This window comes from Nerophis lumbriciformis, linkage group LG04 (genome assembly GCF_033978685.3).
Source record: "Nerophis lumbriciformis linkage group LG04, RoL_Nlum_v2.1, whole genome shotgun sequence".
Lineage (NCBI taxonomy): Eukaryota > Metazoa > Chordata > Actinopteri > Syngnathiformes > Syngnathidae > Nerophis > Nerophis lumbriciformis.
Window position 1 is genome coordinate 6,985,096 of NC_084551.2, and position 24,203 is coordinate 7,009,298.

General features: G+C 38.4%; 1 protein-coding gene across 1 annotated transcript; it reads left to right on the top strand.

Moving 5' to 3' along the window:
* Positions 1 to 2,623: 2,623 nt before the first annotated feature.
* Positions 2,624 to 23,990, top strand: LOC133595643 (C-type lectin domain family 4 member E). The gene is made up of 8 exons (XM_072912916.1): positions 2,624 to 2,763; positions 2,858 to 3,008; positions 3,164 to 3,256; positions 11,943 to 12,092; positions 12,199 to 12,285; positions 19,989 to 20,134; positions 20,214 to 20,314; positions 23,470 to 23,990. The coding sequence occupies exons 2-8, from the start codon at positions 2,930 to 2,932 to the stop codon at positions 23,621 to 23,623; spliced, it is 810 nt and encodes a 269-aa protein (XP_072769017.1). The 5' UTR covers positions 2,624 to 2,763; positions 2,858 to 2,929; the 3' UTR covers positions 23,624 to 23,990.
* Positions 23,991 to 24,203: the final 213 nt, after the last annotated feature.

Here is a 24,203-nt window from a genome sequence, read left to right on the forward strand (position 1 = left end):
CACTTATTCGAGGTCGGATGGCGGGGGCAGCAGCCTAAGCAGAAAAGCCCAGATTTCCATTTCCCCAGCTACTTCGTCCAGCTCCTCCAGGGGGATCCAGAGGCGTTCCCAGGACAGCCGGGAGACATAGTCTTCCCAACTTGGCCTGGGTCTTCCTCGTGGCCTCCTACCGGTTGGACGACAGAGCTTCTCACCCTATCTCTAAGGGAGAGCTCCGCCACCTGATGAGGAAACTTATATCATCCGCCTGTACCCGAGATCTTGTCCTTTTGGTCATAACCCAAAGCTCATGACCATAGGTGAGGATAGGAATGTAGATCGACCGGTAAATTGAGAGCTTTGCCCTCCGGTTCAGCTCCTTCTTTACCACAACGGATCGATACAGTGTCTGCATTACTGCAGACACTGTACCAATCTGCCGGTCCACTCTTCCCTCACTCGTGAACAAGACTCCGAGGTACTTGAACTCCTCCACTTGGGGCAAGATCTCCTCCCCAACCCGGAGATGGCACTCCACCCTTTTTCGGGCGAGAACCATGCACTTGTACTTAGAATTGCTGATTCCCATCCCAGTCATTTCACACTCGGCTGCGAACCGATCCAGTGAGATCTGAAAATCTTGGCCAGATGAAGCCATCAGGACCACATCATCTGCAAAAAGCAGCCATCAAACCGGATCCCCTCAACGCCCTGACTGCGCCTAGAAATTTTGTCCATAAAAGTTATGAACAGAATCGGTGACAAAAGTTAGTTCTGGCGGAGTCCAACCCTCACTGAAAATGCGGACCACAAGACCGCCACAATCAGACAGTCCGCTACCCCATACTCTCTGAGCACTCCCCACAGGACTTCCCAAGGGACACGGTCGAATGCCTTCTCCAAGTCTATAAATCACATGTAGACAGGTTGGGCAAACTCCCATGCACCCTCAAGGACCCTGCCGAGAATATAGAGCTGGTCTACAGTCCAAAATGTCAGATGAAAACCCAACCAAATTTTCCTATAAGAAATCACGTAAAATAGATCAATCTGTTCCAGACAGTCAAACATATAAACACAAAACACTTTATGTAGTTTTACATGCAAATAAACCTAAGTGAAATCCGTATAAATTAACATTTAACATGAACATTTAACCTGTGATGAGTTGGCGACTTGTCCAGGGTGTACCCTGCCTTCCGCCCGAATGCAGCTGAGATAGGCTCCAGCGACCCCAAAAGGGAAAAGCGGTAGAAAATGGATGGATGGATGAAAATTTAACATTCCTCTTGCCTTTATTGATTAAAAAAGTTCAAAGTTAAAGTCCCAAGGATAGTCACACACACACACACACACACACACACTAGGTGTGGTGAAATTACCCTCTGCATTTGACCCATCCCCTGCAGGTGAGGGGAGCAGTGAGCAGCAGCGGTGGCCGCGCTCGGGAATCATTTGGTGATTTAACCCCCAATTCCAACCCTTGATGCTGAGTGGGAGGCAATGGGTCCCATTTTTATAATCTTTGGTATGACTCGGCCGGGGTTTGAACTCACGACCATCCAGTCTTAGGGCGGACACTCTAACCACAAGGCCACTGAGCAGGTCTATTATGCGTGTTAGACAAGGAAGATGGGAGGAGAAAGTTACCTTCGTACTTTGCTATGAGTTCTTTCAAGCATTCAATGGTGTTTCTGTCAGGTTCAAACACTGATGACATCTATTAAACAGACAAAGAAGCAAGGAATTAAACAGAGACAGAATTCAATTTGGCTCAATTGAGGAGAAATGTCTGGGCTGTACTCTTGTACAGTCTCCCACCACGCTCTGACGAAAGATTGTATGCCTCCTCTTTTATTTAGACTTTCCCTGATTGCATGGCAACAGCTGTTTCTAAAGGAAGGGGGTCGTAAACAGCCGCTGCCTTTGGTCACAAAACAGTTCAAAGAAAAGGTGCCTGAAGGGGGGTCAAGCCCTGCTTCCTCTCCGCTTTGTAGATCTCGGGTCGAGACAAAATCTTCCTGTAGATTACAATACATCAAAGAAACTGACACCTTTATGTCGCTTCCCATCCTACCTACACAGTTGGGGTTTTACAAGCCTTCTGCTTGGTAAGATCAAAGACAGCTTTTGTCTGCTCGCCGAGAACTCATTGAAACACAAAGTTTTGTGATAACTTAGATACAATTATTCTGACAGTTTCTCACCTTCCTTATCAAAGTGTTGACACTGGGAACTTTCTTTGGCCCTGCGAAGGCTCACTCTGCAGTCGAACATTACACTATAGGAAAACGGGCAAAATTTAGTGTGTTCCTGGAAGAGCGGGGACGTACAAAAACCGAGGTACCGCCGTGTTTTTATTTTACTACATCAGTGTATTGGAGGAATGCTGAAAAGCGCGGTTTTTATTATCATTAAATGCTTAGCCTTCTTTTTCTTGGAAATCGAAAAAAAAAAAAAGGAACAGTGATGGAAAAAGGAAGTCGTCTTATGATCTTTGATAGAGTTCCCCTCATCTCAGTATTTAATTGTGTTTTTGTACATTTTTGTGGCAAATAAAAGATGCAAAAAAAGGGAAAAAAAAGCAAACATGTTGAGGAGAGGTTTTATTTATCTTCACATTCCATCTTGTCCTACCCTCTCAAATCACTTGTACCTGACACGAGACGCCCACAGGAAGGTCAAAGACACATGAAGAGAGTCTTTATAAGGGGAAGTTTGCAGTCTGCCACAAACTGAAAGCTGGACACGTCTGTCAACTTTTGCCGAGTGTACATTTTCAAGGTAACGCTTGTCGGACCTCGAGACATTGTCACATCTTTTTAGCCGGTAGCAATTACACTAATATGGGCACACGTTAACCACCCCTCTCTTCTAGGTGTTCATCCTGACTGGGCGGAGTTTTTCCAGGGAAAGTGAAAGTTAGTGGAACAAGGACGCGATCATAGAGATGCAGAAGGTCTCCGTCAAGAAACGAGAAAGTGCAGGGAGTGAAGCGTATGAAGTCATGTTGGAACCCGACAATAAAGGTATGTATCTAGACACCTGTTAAGTTTATCAGCACACAGTGGATCAAAACAGCAACGGAGCTGCATAATCCTGACTATACTACAATGTCTTACGTGTGATTTGATGTGGGGCAACTTGAATTTACTGGACTTTCTGATGGAATATGTCCTTTTAGTGGAAGAAGACCAAGGCGGCTACAGTAAACTGCAGAAGCCATCTGAGGACATCTATGCCGAGGCTACTTTTGACACAGCAACCAAGAAACCAGGTTTTGTTAATTACATAATACATATTTATATACAGTATATGTGTGTGCGTGTGTCAAAGTCAAGGCCAGGGGGCCAAATCTGGCCCGTCACATTATTTTATGTGGCCCGCGAAAACCTGGGAATAATATGCGTTAATAAAATGCTTAATCTTTTCTTACTAAATATATTTGTTCTTTCCCTTTTGACTTTAAAAATAATGTACTGCATGCAATTGCATATCTTTTTAAAATTCAATATTATCAAAATCCAAATATTATACCATACCATACCAACTTTATTTATAAAGCCCTTTAAAAACAACCACAATTGAAGAACAAAGGGCTGTACACAGGGCCGGCCCGTGGCATAGGCCGTATAGGCAAATGCTAAGGGCGCCGTCCATCAGGGGGCGCCATGCCAGTGCCACAAATGTTGGAGGAAAAAAAAAGTTGTTACTATTATTTCTAAATACAAAAAATAATCTCACGTTAATTAAAATGCAAAGTAAAGCCTATTTAATAGAAATATTATTTGTTACAACATTACGCCCCCCCTCCTCCCCACGCACGGTGCGCCCCCTCCCTTCCCGTATCATGACTCTTTTTGGACGTCACCACATCAAAAAATCAACACAAGATGTCAAAACGGCCAAAACTGTCAGGTGCCCAGGGAAGAAACAAGAGAAAAGAAGAGGAGAAACGAGAAAAGACAGAGGTAGCAGGTAGGTAACGTTAGCCTACATGAAATTATTTGTCTGTTACAGAATGTGATAGTAACCTGGCCTTTTAGCATTAAGCTAATGTTACATGATTCGGCAATTGCTAATAAATAAATAGCTAGTTCTGTTTTAACGTCGGGTTAATATTGTGGAGGAGGCTAAATTGTTATGGAAAATAATAATGTAACGTTAGGTAATTACAGTACTCCCACCTTACATTCCTCAGGGACATTTGTATTAGATCTTTTAAGCAGGTGTTTTTTGTTTACATTGTTATTGCCTTCTGGTTAGCTAATGTTTGCCCTGCAGGTAATAGTCACTTTTCCACCCCTTTATATATTAGGTATAGTTGTAAGTAAAAAAAAAAAGGTCAAAGACAAAGCTATTCGGGTTCTTGTGAGTATATACACTTCACTGCCGATGTGGGGGGACGCCACCTAAAATCTTGCCTAGGGCGCCAGATTGATTGGCCTGGCTGTACACCACAAAGAAATGAAGGCAAAGGACAGACAAAAAAATAACAATTAAAACAGAAGTAAAATACACATTGAAAAAGCAAATACAAATAACCCTAAGAACAATTTGTTAGATAAAAAGCAGCTAAAAAGTTAAAAACAGTTAAAAAAAAAGTTAAAAACAGTTTAAAGTCTCACGCTGGGTTAAAAGCCAGTGAATAAAAATTGATTTTAAGAAGGGTCTTAAAAATAGCCAAAGAAGGGGCCTCAATCTATCTCAATCAATCTCCCTCTCCATGTGAGACATGGAGAGGGAGATTGTTCCAGAGTTTGGGACCCGCAACAGAGGGGATTCTGTCCCCTCTGAGCTTGCGTTTTTTTTTGGGTACCTCCAGGATCAGCTGATCAGCTGACCTGAGGGACCGGGTGGGGGCATAAAGGTGACATGGAGAGGGAGATTGTTCCAGAGTTTGGGACCTGCAACAGAGGGGATTCTGTCCCCTCTGAGCTTGCGTTTTTTTTTGGGTACCTCCAGGATCAGCTGATCAGCTGACCTGAGGGACCAGGTGGGGGCATAGAGGTGAAGCAGCTGAGAGAGGTACGGTGGGGCAAGGATTTAAAAACGAGTAAGATCATTTTAAAATGGACTCTAAAAGACACAGGCAGCCAGTGGAGGGAGGCTAAAACAGGAGTACGGTAATGTGCTCTCTTTATATTATATTTATTATATTATCATGTCTTTGAAAAATATTTTTTGTTAAAATAAAGATAAATACTGTACTTAAATATCTGCGTGACTTATGATTTCAAAAGAAATTATCGATCAAATTGTAGACTGACAATAGATTTTACGGTTAAATTCCGCCGACTGAGTTTTTTACCGTGAAATCAACGTTGGTACTGTTTTTTTTCCATATACAGTAAGACACTAAAACATTAAAAAACAAACAAAAAAAACCCATTAAAACAATAAGATTTTACGGTAAAAAAAACTGGCAGCTCTGTTGCTTGAATTTTACCACTAAAACAGTGGTATTGTTTTTCCATTCCATTCCATTTATGACATTATTTTATATACTGTCAAAAACCCACTGCTTTTACTGTAAAATTCTGGTGACTGAGCTGCCAGTTTTTAAAAGTAAAATTTTAATATTTTTTTGCAGCTTATGTAAAAAAATATATTGTTAATGTATTTATTTTTATATATATATATATATATATATATATATATATATATATATATATATATATATATATATATATATATATATTAATATATTACTCATTGTTAAAAGCGGCCCTCTGAGGGCAACCATAACTGCGATGTGGCCCTCAATAAAAATGAGTTTGACACCCTGGTGTAGTTGATCTCCAACATGTCAACATGCAGGCCCGGCCCTAACCAATCTGGCGCCCTAGGCAAGATTTTAGGTGGCGCCCCCCCCCACATCGGCAGTGAAGTGTATATACTCACAAGAAACCGAATACCGGTAGCTTTGTCTTTGACCTTTTTTTTTACTTACAACTATACCTAATATATCCAAAAAGAGTCATGATACAGGAAGGGAGGGGGCGCACCGTGCGGGGGAAGGGGGGGGGGGGGGGGGCGTAATGTTGTAACAAATAATATTTCTATTAAATAGGCTTTACTTTGCATTTTAATTAACGTGGGATTATTTTTTGTATTTAGAAATAAAAGTACCAACTTTTTTTTTTTTTTTTTTCTCCAACATTTGTGGCACTGGCGTGGCGCCCCCTGATGGACGGCGCCCTTAGCATTTGCCTATACGGCCTATGCCACGGGCCGGCCCTGTCAACATGCACACGTTGAAGTACAGCACAACACATGTCTGAAAAGGAGTCGGAAGAAGCACAGCTTATGTAAGATACATATTCATGTTGGTGTACATCCAAACGTGGTCATGGTTTTGTTTCGGACTTGCTTGGCAAAGCTACATGAAGGATCGTCACGTTTACACTTTTAACTTGTCCAAAAACGAGTAAGAAGAAGCAAATCATTTTTAATGTAATCTTACCCTTTTTTTTTATGTCTCAACAATTACTGTGTTTAAATGTGACTATTTTGAACATAAAGACTAAATGAATAGAGAATGTGTAATGATTAGGGCTGTCAAAAATAACGAGTTAACTCATGTGATTAATCACAAAAAATGAGGGCTTTAATCGTGTGTGTACGGAGATTTATCACGCAATTTATTTTGACCGCATATGCTCCTTTATTATAACTGTGGATGGTTATCTGAAAGGCTGTATGGTAAGTGATCAGGTCAATGCATACGTCAGTGCAAAGATGAGTGAGGAGGGACTGACTGTTGCGCTTGCTGGAAAATGTCTCCTCTAAATGCACCCTGATGGGACTTTAGATAAAACTGTTACCAAATTGTGAGCAAATAAATAACATTACATTCAAGTAAAATATTAAACAAAATTCCTGTATGACATTCTGACAATAAAATTGCATGTGTCCAAATATTAGGTTTTTTTTTAATAGTTAATCTAAATTATGCAATCGAGTAATAACACAATTTTTTTAATGTCATTAGACAGCACTACTCATAAAATATTGATAGCTTAGGCAGTTATGAAAGAAAGAAAAGAAAAAATATGTGCTAACATATACTGTATGATGAAAATAATACAATAACCAATTTAAAGTTTTCCCACACCCCGGAGACATACAATTACCGTATTAATATTTCCTCATGAAGTAGTTGGTGAGGTTGACTCATCGTTTCAGGGTATGTCGCCATCACCATATTTTACAGTATGCAAATGTGTTTATGTGAAGCTGCGATAAGACATGTTCTCAGAAAAAAAAAAGGTCAAAATATATTTTTTTTCACCCTAAAGAAGAAGTTGGGGCAGTTTTGTGTCTCTGTGTGTGTTTGTGTGTGTCAAAACTATTGTTAAGTATTAAATATGTATTAATTGTACTATCAGTATAATATAATATGTTTTTATTTTAAATGACTTATCTTTAAAAGTAAATGTAATTACATTTAAAAATTAAAAAAAAAAAGACGATATTTGCCTCTTTTGCGGATTTTTAATGCAAAAAAATGTCATGCAGAAACATAAAAAAAAAAAATCCTCACTATTTTCAAGCTATGTAAGACAAAATACAGTAAAAAAAAATGGTACAAAAATAAACTACTTTCTGAACTATATTTTCCGTTTATATATTTTCCCTTTATATACATTTCAATGTTGAGGTAAAAAATCCATTACTACCAAAGTCACTGATAGAAAAATTGAAGTACAAGTACAGTTTATTCAGTCTATTAATATTTATAAACATTTTTGATGTACAGTTTTTCTAACTGTATCAGGGAAAACAAAATGCGATGACTACCCAAAATATAAGGTGGTGTCAAAACTAAAATGTGGTTACATTTCATGCTTTGGCCTGCAACACTTATTAGTTTCACTGTGACGCCATCAAGAGATACAAAGACCATGTTTGAAAGTTTGAAGGCCAAAGTTTTATAAACATCAGGTAAACAATGTGGCGTTGCTATGTCAACAAGATAAGGGCAGCCTGTAAAGACATTTTTTAAATTAGCAGTCCTGTTGAGCTTTAGGAGAAGAAAAATATGTAGAAAGGTTCCTAGCGTGTCTTACTTACCATAAAGAAAAAACAAATTTTTTTTTTTTGATTTATTGAGACTTTTATTAGTAGATTGCACAGTACAGTACATATTCCGTACAATTGACCACTAAATGGTAACACCCCAATAAGTTTTTCAACTTGTTTAAGTCGGGGTCCACGTTAATCAATTCATGGTATACTCTTCATTCCCAAAACTGCAAATTTCAAACAGCTAAAATCAAACAACAACCTGCTCCTTGATAACAGACTAATAAGATAAATGGATTTATCTCCATGCCACACTTTTTGCACAAATGTTAAACATACTGTATCAGTATTTGGAGTAAGACTTCAGCAAAGAACTCATACGATGTACAGTACCTATATGAGCCACTTTGAGAAACAGTGCAAGCTTATGGGAGGAGAAAATACCACAGTGTCTGATGTCTGAAATTCATTTATTATGTAATGAATACTAAGGTGTCTGATATTGTTTATATTCAACATAAACAATATCAGACATTCATTCATTATTATTTAATGAATACCACTACCCTAACCCTGTAAAACCATTTATCCTGGATTCATTCATTCATACATTTTTAATTAGAACCAAAGTGTCTGATATAATTTATCCTGAATTTATTTATTTATATTCTTTTAATTAAAACCACAGTGCCTGTATGAATATTTCATCCCCAATTCATTCATTTATGCATTTTTAAAGGGGAACTGCACTTTTTTGGGGTATTTTGATGATGTTTACAAGCATTATGGAAGACATAATGACAAGGCAAACTATAACCTGCTACCCAAGAAATATAACCTCAGACAAAAATGTAATTTAAAACATTTGTATGCACGTACAACACTTAAGACCTTCAGCATATGGAATTCAATTATGGAATGGATTAAACAAAGAAGTCAAACAATGTATTAACTTGATGCAGTTTGAGAGGTTGTTCAAAACACAAAGTGTTTACAATGTATGAGGACGGAAAACAATGATATATATTGTAAATAAGATATGATTCATCTCCTCAGTGAATCATAAGTGACTCAACTATTTATGACGAGAACTGTGGTACTTAGAAAACCTTGATATAACTGTTCTACAAATTGAAAACAGGAAGTGGAGACGTGTTGCTATAAAGTGGAAAAGGGGTAGGATTAAACAAGCTTTGCTTGTCTGATATCATTTGTCCTGAATTCATTCATTTGTTATTATTTAATGAATGCCACAGTCTCTGATATCATTTGCCTGAAATAATGCATTTATACATTTTTAATTGGAACAACATTGTGTGATATCATTTATCCTGATTTCATTCATTTCATTTAATATGTAATTAATACCACAGCGTCTGATCTCATTTATTTTATCTTGAATTTATCCATTCATTATTACTCAATGAATGCCACTGTCTCTTATTTCATTTATCCTGAATTATTCATTCAATATGTAAACTCCACGCCCAAGAGGTACTGTTGGTAGATACTGTAAATCAGAGAAAAAAATGTGTCTGGGGGCCGGTATATCTATTTTTAGGAACACTAATACAAAACCTCACAATAATGTCTGAATGCTAAAAAGGTTATGACAGACCGCTTCAATAAACGGAAAGGAATTTACATTTTTTTTACTGAATGAGACACCCAGAATGTAAATGTAATTAAAGAATGGGGGTTTTACAATATTAACTATGAACGATAAAACACTGAATATTGACAACATATGAACGATCGACATATTTTACAATCAAGTGAAACGCAACAAAATGCAACAAACACAGCGAAATAAGAACACAAAGGGTAAAAAAAAAACCCACCTATAATCTGATATATTTGATACATCACTAAACTTTAGAACGTTGTTGAAAAAATCTCCTTCCTCGTCTGTCCCTGACACCCGCATTTCAGGCTGGCCGCTCTGGAAACACTCTGTGGAAACGCTCCCCACCCACACTGCTTGGTGCCTCGTCTGAGCTGCTGTGACTTGGATTACCATAGTAACTAATCAGATGACCATAGTAACTAATTAGATGACCATAGTAACTAGTATATCATGCAAAAGCGCAGATTCCAACCATTGAAATACTTTGTATAGTTCAAGACTTACGGTCATTTGAAAACATCACTGCACATCATAATGGTGGTTACAGTTTCCATCTTCCATCCATCCATCTTCAACCGCTTATTTGGAATGGTGTCGCGGGGACAACAGCTCCAGCAGAGACCCCCAGACTTTCCTCTCCAGAGCAACATTAGCAACTTCCTCCTGGGGGATCCCGAAGCGTTCCCAGGCCAGAGAGGAGATGTAATCCCCCCATCTGGTCCTTGGCCTGCCCCGCGGTCTCCTCCCAGTTTCCATCTTAAAGATCTAAAAAAAAAATATTTGGGAATGTCCGGCGCATGCGGCCCGCAAGCCTTAATTTGCCTAGCTCTGGTATAAATGGTCGCCACAGAAAATATTGACACATTGGTCCTTTTCATCAGAGGTGGGTAGAGTAGCCAGAAATTGTACTCAAGTAAGAGTACTGTTACTTTAGAGATTTATTACTCAAGTAATAGTAAGGAGTAGTCACCCAAATATTTACTTGAGTAAAAGTAAAAAGTATGTTGTGAAAAAACTACTCAAGTACTGAGTAACTGATGAGCAACATACACACACACACACACACACACACATATATATATATATATATATATATATATATATATATATATATATATATATATATATATATATATATACATACATTGATATATACAGTATATAATTTATATGTATTTATTTTGCTGTTTTTGTTTACATGTTAAAGGTGTTTTAATGAATATACATGCATGTTTAACATATAGATTCCTTTCTTTCATGAAGACTAGAATATAAGTTGGTGTATTACCTGATTCTGATGACTTGCGTTGATTGGAATCAGACAGTAGTGATGATAACGTCCACGTTTTCAAATGGAGGAGAAGAAAAGTTCCTCCTTTCTGTCTAATACCACATGAAAGTGGTTGGTTTTTGGCATCTTATTTGTACAGCTTCCATATTCGTTTTTATACACTTTACAAGAAATATATTGGCGTCAAACTCCTTAGCTTGCTAGCTTGTTTGCGCTGGCTTTCGGAGACTCTTATTTTGAAAGCGCAGGCGCGATGGAGCGGCACGTTTATTGTGAAGACAGGAACTGTGCAGTCAGTCTTTAGGCTTTTGACGGGATGTACGGTTCAAATAAAAAATTATCTTTTTTCCTTCACACTTTTGATTGATTGATTGGAACTTTTATTAGTAGGTTGCACAGTGAAGTACATATTCCGTACAATTGACCACTAAATGGTAACACCCCAATAAGTTTTTCAACTTGTTTAATTCAGGTCATGTGACCACCTGGCTCTGTTTGATTGGTCCAACGCCACCAGTGACTACATCTGATTGGTGGAACGAAGTGAAACGTCACCAGTAAGGCAGGCACTTTGAAGGTCTGTCTGACAGACCAAAACAAACAAAGCGTGCATTAACAGATCGATAAAAATTAGTAGCGAGTAGCGAGCTGAATGTAGATAAAAGTAGCGGAGTAAAAGTAGCGTTCCTTCTCTATAAATATACTTAAGTAAAAGTAAAAGTATGTTGCATTAAAACTACTCTTAGAAGTACAATTTATCCCAAAAGTTACTCAAGTAGATGTAACGGAGTAAATGTAGCGCGTTACTACCCACCTCTGCTTTTCACTGTATCAGACCTTAGGAGTGTATTCATTTTTACAAAGTAAACAGACTATTAACAATTGCTGAGACTTGGTCAAGGAGCAGGATAAAATTAGCTCTGCTTCTCCCTACTCCTTTTCCTAAATGTTGTTGTGCAAGTATATAAACCTGTGATATTTTTGAGTGCAATTTTGTTATGCATGTTGAACATACAGTAACACCTGATCTGGCTGCTAACAACAAGTGTGTGACCTGTCAAGACAAACAGGCTCAAGGTTCCATGCAGCGTTACCTTGTCGGATGCTTGATCCTGGCTCTGGTCTCCTTGGTGCTGCTGCTGGTCGTCATCGTCCTCATTGTCAAACGTGAGTGAACACTGCCAGACCAAGCGCAACAACATCGCAAGCACCCCAAGAAATCGCACAAATTAATCACTACTACTCACCGTTTCTTTTGTTTTCTAAACTCTAGTCGGAGCTGGATCCACCGACGACTCAGCGAGCTCATACGCCGTGAATCAGTGCAAGACTTGTAAGGCTCTTCAGGTGCTGCCTGAACGTGAGTGGAACAACAAAACAAAAACTGCTGCATTTATGAGTAGATGCCGTATTTTTCGGAGTATAAGTCGCATTTTTTGGGGAAATGTATTTGATAAAACCCAACACCAAGAATAGACGTTTGAAAGGCAACAACAACAAGCTGAATAAGTGTACGTTATATGAGGCATAAATAACCAACTGGTATGTTAATGTAACATATTATGGTAAGAGTCATTCAAATAACTATAACATATAGAACATGCTATACGTTTACCAAACAATCTGTCACTCCTAATCGCTAAATCCCATGAAATCTTATACGTCTAGTCTCTTACGTGAATGAGATCAATAATATTATTTGATATTTTACGCTAATGTGTTAATAATTTCACACATAAGTCGCTCCTGAGTATAAGTCGCACCCCCGGCCAAACTATGAAAAAAACTGCGACTTATAGTCCGAAAAATACGGTAGATGATAGAGCACAGGTGTCAAACTCAAGAATCGTGGGCCACATCATTTTAAGTGGCCTGTTGCATCATTTACAGTGCCCCGCCATGTCATTCATTGTGGTCTGCTACATCATTTAATATGGCCTACCACATCATTTAATCTGGCCCGCCATGTCACTCATTGTGGCCTGCCACGTTCAATGTGGTCCGTCACGTCATTTAAATTGGCACGCCATGTGGTCTGCCACGTCATTTAAATTGACCCACCACATCATTTTATGTTGTCCATCACATTATTAATTTCACCCGCTATGTCATTCAATGTGTCATTCATTTGATGTGACCCATCGCAATATTTATCGTGGCCCATCACGTCATTTGATTTGGCCCCCTATGTCATTTAAAGTGCCCCGCCACATCATTTTATGTGGTCCGTCACGTCATTTAAATGTGGCCCGCCATGTCATTCAATGTGGTCTACAGCATCATTGAAAGCAGCCCGCCACTTCATTTAATGTGACCTGTCACGTCATTTAAAGTGGCATGTCATTCAATGTGGACTGAAACATCATTTAAAGTTGCCCGCCACGTCATTTTATGCGGTACGTCACATCATTAATGTGGCCCGCCATGCCATTCAATGTGGTCTGCCACATCATTTATCATTTATCATTTTATCGTGGTCCGTCACCTTATTAAAGTGGCCCGCCGTGCCATTCAATGCGGTCTGCCACTTCATTTAAAGTTGTCCACCACATCATTTTATGTGGTCCATCACGTCATTAATGTCGACCACTAAGTCATTCAATGTGGGCTTCCACTTCATTTGATGTGGTCCACCACATTATTTAATTTGGCCTCTCACATCATTTATGTGGGGCACGCCATCTCATTCAATGTGGCTGCCACATCATTTATCATTTATTGTGGTCTGTCACCTTATTCATTTGGCCCGCCATGCCATTCAAAGTGGTCTGCCACGTCATGTAAAGTTGTCCACCACATCATTTTATGTGGTCCATCACATCATTTTTTGTGGTCCATCACGTCATTAATGTCGACAACTAAGTCATTCAATGTGGGCTTCCACTTCATTTGATGTGGTCCACCGCATTATTTAATTTGGCCTGTCACATCATTTATGTGGCACGCCATCTCATTCAATGTGGCTGCCACTCATTTGAAGGGGTCAACCGCTTTATTTAAAATGGCCTGCCACTCCAATTAATGTGGTTCTTCACGTCATTAATGTGGGTCGCCATGTCATTTTAAGTGGTCTACCGCTTCATTTAAAGCAGCCCGCCACATCTTTTAAGGTGGCCTGTCACGTCATTAAACGTGGCATGTCATTCAGTGTGGACTGAAACATCATTTAAAGTTGCCCGCCACGTCATTTTATGTGGTACGTCACGTCATTAATGTGGCCTGCAATACCATTGAATGTGGTCTGCCACTTCATTTAAAGTTGTCCACCACATCCCTTTATGTGGTCCATCACGTCATTAATGTCGACTACTAAGTCATTCAATGTGGGCTTCCACTTCATTTGATGTGGTCCACCACATTATTTAAAGTGCCCTGTCACATCATTTAATGTGGCACGCCATCTCATTCAATGTGGCTGCCACATCATTTATCATTTATTGTGGTCTGTCACCTTATTAATTTGGCCCGCCATGCCATTCAATGTGGTCTGCCACTTCATTTAAAGTTGTCCACCACATCATTTTATGTGGTCCATCACGTCATTAATGTCGACTACTAAGTCATTCAATGTGGGGCTTCCACTTCATTTGATGTGGTCCACCACATTATTTAAAGTGGCCTGCCACACCGATTAAGTGGTTCTTCTCGTCATTAATGTGGGTCACGATGACATTTTAAGTGATTTACCGCTTCATTTAAAGCAGCCCGCCACATCTTTTAATGTGGCCTGTCACGTCATTAAATGTGGCATGCCATGTCATTCAATGTGGACTGAAACATCATTTAAAGTTGCCCGCCACGTCATTTTATGTGGTACGTCACGTCATTAATGTGGCCTGCAATACCATTCAATGTGGTCTATCAGTTCATTTAAAGGGACCCACCACATCATTTTATGTGGTCCATCACGTCATTAATGTCGACCACTAAGTCATTCAATGTGGGGCTTCCACGTCATTTGATGTGGTCCACCACCTTATTTAAAGTGGCCTGCCACACCAATTAAGTGGTTCTTCACGTCATTAATGTGGGTTGCGATGTCATTTTAAGTGACTTACCGCTTCATTTAAAGCAGCCCGCCACATCTTTTAATGTGGCATGTCATTCAATGTAGACTGAAACATCATTTAAAGTTGCCCGTCACGTCATTAATGTGGCCTGCAATACCATTCAATTTGGTCTATCAGTTCATTTAAAGGGACCCACCACATCATTTTATGTGGTCCATCACGTCATTAATATCGACCACTAAGTCATTCAATGTGGGCTTCCACTTCATTTGACGTGGTCCACCACCTTATTTAATGTGGCCTGCCACACCAATTAAGTGGTTCTTCACGTCATTAATGTGGGTTGCGATGTCATTTTAAGTGACTTACCGCTTCATTTAAAGCAGCCCGCCACATCTTTTAATGTGGCATGCCATGTCATTCAATGTGGACTGAAACATCATTTAAAGTTGCCCGTCACGTCATTAATGTGGCCTGCAATACCATTCAATGTGGTCTTTCAGTTCATTTAAAGCAGGGGTGCTCACACTTTTTCTGCAGGCGAGCTACTTTTCAATTGATCAAATCGTGGGGATCTACCTCATTCATATATATAATTTATATTTACTTATTTATGAAATATATGTTTTTGTTAACAAGTTAAAGGTGTTTAATGATAATGCAAGCATGTTTAACACATATAGTTAATATATTTAAAAAATTAAAGGTGTTTAATGATAATACAAGTATGTTTAATACATATAGTTAATATTATTAACAAGTTAAAGGTGTTTAATGATAATACAAGCATGTTTAACAAATATTTAATATTGTTAAAAAATTAAAGGTGTTTAATGATAATACAAGAATGTTTAATACATATAGTTAATATTGTTAACAAGTTAAAGGTGTTTAATGATAATGCAAGCATGTTTAACACATATAGTTAATATTGTTAAAAAATTAAAGGTGTTTAATGATAATACAAGTATGTTTAATACATATAGTTAATATTGTTAACAAGTAAAATGTGTTTAAAGATAATGCAAGCATGTTGAGCACATATAGTTAATATTGTTAAAAAATTAAAGGTGTTTAATGATAATACAAGCATGTTTAATACATATAGTAAATATTGTTAACAACTTAAAGGTGTTTAATGATAATACAAGCATGTTTAACACATAGTTAATATTGTTAAAAAATTAAAGGTGTTTAATGATAATACAAGAATGTTTAATACATATAGTTAATATTGTTAACAACTTAAAGGTGTTTAAAGATATTACAAGCATGTTTAATACATATAGATTCCTTTCTTTCATGAAGACAAGAATATAAGTTGGTGTATTACCTGATTCTGATGACTTACATTGATAGGAATCAGACAGTGGGGCTGATAATGTCCGCATTTTCGAATGGAGGAGAAAAAAAGTCCTCCTTTCTGTCCAATACCACATGAAAGTGGTTGGTTTTTGGCATCTTATTTGTCCAGCTTCCGTACTCCTTTGTATGCACTTTACAAGAAATACATTGTCGGCAAACTCCGTAGCTTGCTAGCTTGTGTGTGCTAGCTTTCTGAGACTCTTATTTTGGTAGCGCAACTGTGCAACTGTGCAGTCGGTCTTTGGAGTTTTGACGATAGGTACGGCGCCAGAGTCTGTTGAAATAAAGTGTTTCTCGCCTTCCAGTCGGTAATTGCAGCAGCCAGCGTCATCTCAGAAGACCCTCGGGTGCCGTGAATGTCAATCAACTGACGAAAGTGACGTCATAGTGAAGATTTATGATCGTTCATTTTTAGGACTATTTTTTTAATGGCTGGCTGGTGATCGACTGACACACCCTCCGAGATCGACCGGTAGCTTGCGATCGACGTAATGAGCACCCCTGATTTAAAGGGACCCACCACATCATTTTATGTGGTCCATCACGTCATTAATGTCGACCACTAAGTCATTCAATGTGGGGCTTCCACTTCATTTGTGTGGTCCATCCCCATTATTTAAAGTGGCCTGTTACATCATTTAATGTGGCACGCCATGTCATTCAAGTTGGACTGGAACATCATTTAAAGTGCCACTCATTTGATTTGTTCCACCGCATTATTTAATTATGGCCTGCCACACCATTTAATGTGGTTCTTCACGTCATTAATGTCACTTGCCATGTGGTCTGCCACGTCATTTATAATTTATGCTGGTCCGTTACCTTATTAATGTGGCCTGCTGTGCCATTCAATGTAGTCTGCCACATCATTTAATGTGGTCCCTCACGTCATTCACCCTGGATTGTAAATAATGTAAATAATTCAATGTGATTATCTTGTGTGATGACTGTATTATGATGATAGTATATATGATAGTATATATCTGTATCATGAATCAATTTAAGTGGACCCCGACTTAAACAAGTTGAAAAACTTATTGGGGTTTTACCATTTAGTGGTCAATTGTACGGAATATGTACTTCACTGTGCAACCTACCAATAAAAGCCTCGTAATAAGAATTTTAGTGAAGGGAGAAGTTAGGCCCCCAGGTCCTTAGTTTTCTGGAAACGGGGTGCCTTAAACAATTCAGATAGATTCAATCAAAAAATCAAAGGATGTGGCGTGCTAATTTGATATTTTCCCCATTCTTTTCTTCTTCCACTATAATTTTTTTACTAAACAAGCAGCATCCACTTAACACCCAGCATATATCAAGCCCATTATCACATACAAAACCCAAAACCAGTGAAGTTGGCACGTTGTGTAAATCGTAAATAAAAACAGAATGCAATGATTTGCAAAACCTTTTCAACTTATATTCAATTGAATAGACTGCAAAGACAAGATATTTTAATGTTCGAACTGAGAAACGTAATTTTTTTTTTGCAAATAATCATTAACTTATAATTTAATGGCAGCAACACATTGCAAAAAAGTTGGCCTTTCCTTTTAACAACACTCAGTAAACGTTTGGGAACTGATGAGACCAATTTTTGAAGCTTTTCAGGTGGAATTATTTCCCATTCTTGCTTGATGTACAGCTTAAGTTGTTAGTTGTCCGTTATCGTATTTTACGCTTCATAATGCGCCATACATTTTCAATGGGAGACAGGTCTGGACTACAGGCAGGCCAGTCTAGTACCCGCACTCTTTTTCTATGAAGCCACGCTGTTGTAACACGTGGCTTGGCATTGTCTTGCTGAAATAAGCAGGGGCGTCCATGAAAAAGACGTTGCTTGGATGTTGCTCCAAAACCTGTATGTACCTTTCAGCATTAATGGTGCCTTCACAGATGTGTAAGTTACCCATGTCTTGGGCACTAATACACCCCCATACCATCACAGATGCTGGCTTTTGAACTCTGCACCTATAACAATCCAGATGGTTCTTTTCCTCTTTGGTCCGGAGGACACGACGTCCACAGTTTCCAAAATCAATTTGAAATGTGGACTCGTCAGACCACAGAACACTTTACCACTTTGCATCAGTCCATCTTAGATGAGCTTGGGCCCAATGAAGCCGGCGGCTTCTGGGTGTTGTTGATAAATGGCTTTGGCCTTTGCATAGTAGAGTTTTAACTTGCACTTACAGATGTAGCGACCAACTGTAGTTACTGACAGACCTTCGCCCCATTCTTTTTTGTGAATAACTGAGTATTTCATGGAAGCTGCTTTTATACCCAATCATGGCACACACCTGTTCCCAATTAGCCTGTTCACCTGTGGGATGTTCCAAATAAGTGTTTGATGAGCATTCCTCAACTTTCTCAGTCTTTTTTTGCCACTTGTGCCAGCTTAAACATGTTGCAGGCATCAAATTCCAAATGAGCTAATATTTGAAAAAAATAGCTTAAGTTTACCAGTTCGAACGGTAAGTATCTTGTCTTTGCAGTCTATTCAATTGAATATACCGTATTTTCCGCACCATAAGGCGCCCTGGGTTATAAGCCGCGCCTTCAATGAACGGCATATTTCAAAACTTTGTCCACCTATAAGCCGCCCCGTGTTATAAGCCGCATCTAACTGCGCTAAAGGAATGTCAAAAAAACAGTCAAATAGGTCAGTCAAACTTTAATAATATATTAAAACCAGCGTGATGTGGGCGCGCATGGAATCGTATATCAACATGGACGAAGCTGCGTGAAAAAAGCCACCCGGCCTCTTCGCGTAAACTTAAACTTACCTTAACCACTCGCTCATCTTTTCTTCATCCATCCCTTCGAGTTAGCTTTTATGATGACGCCGGCTGGAAAGGTCTCTTTTGGCAAGGTCTTCCTTTTGAATATCACCATGGGTGGAAGTTTCTGGCCATTAGCATGGCAAGCTAGAACCACAGTGAAGGATGACTTCTCATTCCCTGTGGTGCGAATATTCACCGTACGTGCTCCCGTTGTATCCACAGTGCGGTTCACAGGAATATCAGTTGCTGTGAAATAGTAATCCGTGTGCGGATGGAGAGATTGCGTCTTTTCATGAACCGGATCCCTGTCGTTTAGTAGGAGCCATTTTGTGGTCTTTACAGATGTAAACACACAAAGGAAATGAAACGTACCGTACGGTAATATCCGCGCGCTTTTTCTTCTTCTACGCGGGCGGGTGGTTGCTTACAGTAGAAGAAGAAGCGCTTCCTGTTCTATGGGGGCGGGTGCTTACCTTGGCGGTTGCTTGCGTAGAAGAAGACGCGCTTCCTGTTCTACCGGGAAAAAAGATGGCGGCTGTTTACCGTAGTTACGAGACCGAAACTTTATGAAAATGAATCTTAATATTTATCCATATATAAAGCGCACCGGGTTATAAGGCGCACTGTCAGCTTTTGAGAAAATTTGTGGTTTTTAGGTGCGCCTTATAGTGCGGAAAATACGGTAGGTTGCAAAGGATTTGCAAATCATCGTATTCTGTTTTTATTTACGATTTACACAACGTGCCAACTTCCACTGGTTTTTGGTTTTGTATTAGATGACAATGATTATGCTAACTTCAGTGGACCTAATAGGCATCCTTGTGGGACACCTTTCTTTGCAAATCTTTCCTCGTGCACAATCTGCATAGTGGAGAAATAGATGGATGTCCCCTCTCTTCTGCGTCCAGCTCCCAATGGATGTCCCACCGGGTGGGTGAGGCTGGACCAGTCATGTTTCTACCTTTCCCAGTTCCGGCTGAACTGGGAGCAGAGCCAGAGGAACTGCTCAGAAAGAGGAGGCTCCTTGGCAGTGGTCAGCAGCCGGGACGTTCAGGTGCTTCTCACCCCAGTCGCTGAAAACTGTAGCTTTTCTTTTGGCAGGTTGTAATTTTGAATGAGATGCTCTCTTCTAGTACTTTCTGACTCAAAAGGGCGAAGGCATGATGTACTGGATCGGCCTGCAACGTATTGGGGGAACGTGGACATGGGTCAACAACAGTGTTCTGGCACAAAGGTGACTTCTGTCTTTTTGAAATGTTTTTTTTATAATAATAATAATATATTTAAGTCTTAATAGCCTAATAGTGTATACATTAAAACAGTGCATTAAATATTATTATATGTTTTGAATCAAACCAATGCAATTGTATTAATATGACACATTTAAATGAAAATAAATTCTACTTCATACAATAATATAAGTGTGTAAGGGTTAGGGTTTTCTTTTATTTGGGTTTTGTAAATGGATGTTTGTACTTATTCTGCTAAATATATTAATATTTTGTGGGAAAATAGCCTATAAGTAAACACATGTGACAAATATTGTGATATAATAATGAACAAAGGATCAACTATGTAGCTATTTAGTAGTACAGTAATAACATTACTGCATAAAGACTTAGACTTATTTTTTATTGTCATTCAAATTTGAACTTTACAGTACAGATAAGAACGCAATTTCGTTACATCAGCTCATGGTAGTGCAGAATAAAAAAGCAATAAGGTGCATACAGGTAAAAGCCAGTAAATTAGAATATTTTGAAAAACTTGATTTATTTCAGTAATTGCATTCAAAAGGTGTAACTTGTACATTATATTTATTCATTGCACACAGACTGATGCATTCAAATGTTTATTTCATTTAATTTTGATGATGTGAAGTGGCAACAAATAAAAATCCAAAATTCCGTGTGTCACAAAATTAGAATATTACTTAAGGCTAATACAAAAAAGGGATTTTTAGAAATGTTGGCCAACTGAAAAGTATGAAAATGAAAAATATGAGCATGTACAATACTTGGTTGGAGCTCCTTTTGCCTCAATTACTGCGTTAATGCGGCGTGGCATGGAGTCGATGAGTTTCTGGCACTGCTCAGGTGTTATGAGAGCCCAGGTTGCTCTGATAGTGGCCTTCAACTCTTCTGCGTTTTTGGGTCTGGCATTCTGCATCTTCCTTTTCACAATACCCCACAGATTTTCTATGGGGCTAAGGTCAGGGGAGTTGGCGGGCCAATTTAGAACAGAAATACCATGGTCCGTAAACCAGGCACGGGTAGATTTTGCGCTGTGTGCAGGCGCCAAGTCCTGTTGGAACTTGACATCTCCATCTCCATAGAGCAGGTCAGCAGCAGGAAGCATGAAGTGCAGAAAGGAAGATGCAGAATGCCAGACCCAAAAACGCAGAAGAGTTGAAGGCCACTATCAGAGCAACCTGGGCTCTCACAACACCTGAGCAGTGCCAGAAACTCATCGACTCCATGCCACGCCGCATTAACGCAGTAATTGAGGCAAAAGGAGCTCCAACCAAGTATTGAGTATTGTACATGCTCATATTTTTCATTTTCATACTTTTCAGTTGGCCAACATTTCTAAAAATCCCTTTTTTGTATTAGCCTTAAGTAATATTCTAATTTTGTGACACACGGAATTTTGGATTTTCATTTGTTGCCACTTCAAATCATCAAAATTAAATGAAATAAACATTTGAATGCATCAGTCTGTGTGCAATGAATAAATATAATGTACAAGTTACACCTTTTGAATGCAATTACTGAAATAAATCAAGTTTTTCAAAATATTCTAATTTACTGGCTTTTACCTGTATATAAATAAATAAATAGGTTGCTGTACAGATAAATATATATTATAAAGAAGCTACATTAGATGTTGTAATAATATTGAAGATAATGGTAATAATAATAATAATAATAATGATAAGGATAGTGATAATAATAGAGATAATGTGATGTTGATATTACTAGTAAACATAGAAATCATAATACTGTCAGGCTTGAACGGAGGAAGGGACTCAGATGCAGAGAGGTGATTCCAAATAAAGCTTTTATTTTGAAATACTCTTTAAGCCTCCAGAGCCGAGTAAATTCAAATACTATGAAATACAAAATTACTATCGACAAAATGTTCCAAAAGGGAAAAACCGAAAATTACTCCAAAAAGGAGGAATACAAAAATAAGGACGATATAATTAGCACCGTATCTGTTATCAAAAATCTTTAACAAAAAAACACTCCAACAGGAGGAAGAAAATAAAGACTATAAAACTTAACTACTCTAATCAATGTAAACAAAAAATCACTCAACAAACTTTGAGGAAAAAATCTTTAAGGAAAAATTATAACTCCCCACTGCGGTAGAAAAAGGTAGAATAACAAAAGTCGCTCTGAGGGAGGAAAAAAGTTAAATCAAAATTACAGCGTGGGATATTCTGGAAGCAAGGACGTAGACGTGGGACAAGGCAAGGCATGGACATGAACATGAACATGGAACGCAAGGCAGGCACGAAAGCTCGAGACAATCTGGCACAGAACAAGGGGAGGCTTGGGCTTATAAAGAACATGAGGGTAATGGGAAACAGGTGGAAACAATCAAGGGTCAGGAATGACGTCAGACTGGTGACACAAGAGGAAGGACCCGTGATCTGAAACAAGAGGAGTTGCTTTTCAAAATAAAACATGTAAATCACAAGACAGAAAAAACCAAGACAAGACTTTCCTCACCGCGGTGTGACAAATACATTATAACATATTTACTATAGATAAATATTTAGTATGATTAGCATTGTGGCAAAGCAAGTATGAATTACATAATGTTCCACATTGGTAATTGAATACATCAAAAAGTATCCTTATGATGCCTACAAATAGATAGATGGATGGATAGTACTTTATTGATTCCTTCAGGAGAGTTTCCTCAGGAAAATTTAAATAATACTACATCCTGTAAATCATTAAAAATATTACAAACTTTACCAAAAAAAAAACCCCAAAAACATTACATTACAGTATTTTGGTCATGTCGATGCATATAAACACTTTGAAAATGTCTTCAGGACTACTATGACTAGTACCAATACTAGTACTAATACTAATACAAATACTATAGTAGTATTAATAGTAATGGTAACTAATAATAGGAATAGATGCATTAGTAAGTGATTAAAAATAGTAGTAATAAACTACAAATTAGTTATCTATAATTTTACTATACAAAATATTAAAAAAAATATATACACATACAAATTCATTAAACCTATACAGCGTAAATAAATGAATAATTGAACACATCAAGTATGATTTTTAATCATCACAATGATACCAATAATTAACAATATGATACTATATAATACATTCTATGCTATTTGCTTTGCAGTCACTGGGGAAACAATCTCAACGATGGGGATTGTGTGATGCTTCACAGTGGCAAGCAGACGGAGAACAACTGGATGAGTTCTTCATGCGGGGGTCGCACTTACTACATTTGTCAGCAGCAGCTTGAACAGCTCTACCCGTTACGAGCTTATTGATGTGCGGTACTGAAATGTGTCTGTAAGTGTGTGTGTTGCGCTTTAGAATGTGAGAGCTGGAAGACTTATCGGCCACAATATTAGGTACACCAACACATTTACTCATCGTTACATACAGTACAGTAGATTATTTGACTTACAAAACAAACTGATGCTTGCCAAGCTGCAATCTACCAAAACAAAGAATGATTAGTATCTTTTTGATACATTTTAATGTGAATCCAAAGACCCTGCTCTTATTGAATGCTTTTACAGTACAGGCCAAAAATATTGGACACACCTTCTCCTCATTCAATGCGCTTTCTTTATTTTCATGACTATTTACATTGTAGATTGTCACTGAAGGCATCAAAACTATGAATGAACACATGTGGAGTTATGTACTTAACAAAACTGAAAACACGTTTTATATTCTAGTTTCTTCAAAATAGCCACCATTTTCTCTGATTACTGCTTTGCACACTCTTGGCATTCTCTGGATGAGCTTCAAGCACACCTGTGAAGTGAAAACCATTTCAGGTGACGACCTCTTGCAGCTCATCGAGAGAATGCCAAGAGTGTGCAAAACAGTAATCCGAGC

Coding starts and splice junctions, on each gene's coding strand:
- LOC133595643 (XM_072912916.1), top strand. CDS start 2,930: ATGCAGAAGGTCTCCGTCAAGAAACGAGAAAGTGCAGGGAGTGAAGCG. Junction 3,257..11,942: donor CACAGCAACCAAGAAACCAG/GTTTTGTTAATT, acceptor TTGAACATACAG/TAACACCTGATCTGGCTGCT. Junction 12,093..12,198: donor CATCGTCCTCATTGTCAAAC/GTGAGTGAACAC, acceptor TCTAAACTCTAG/TCGGAGCTGGATCCACCGAC.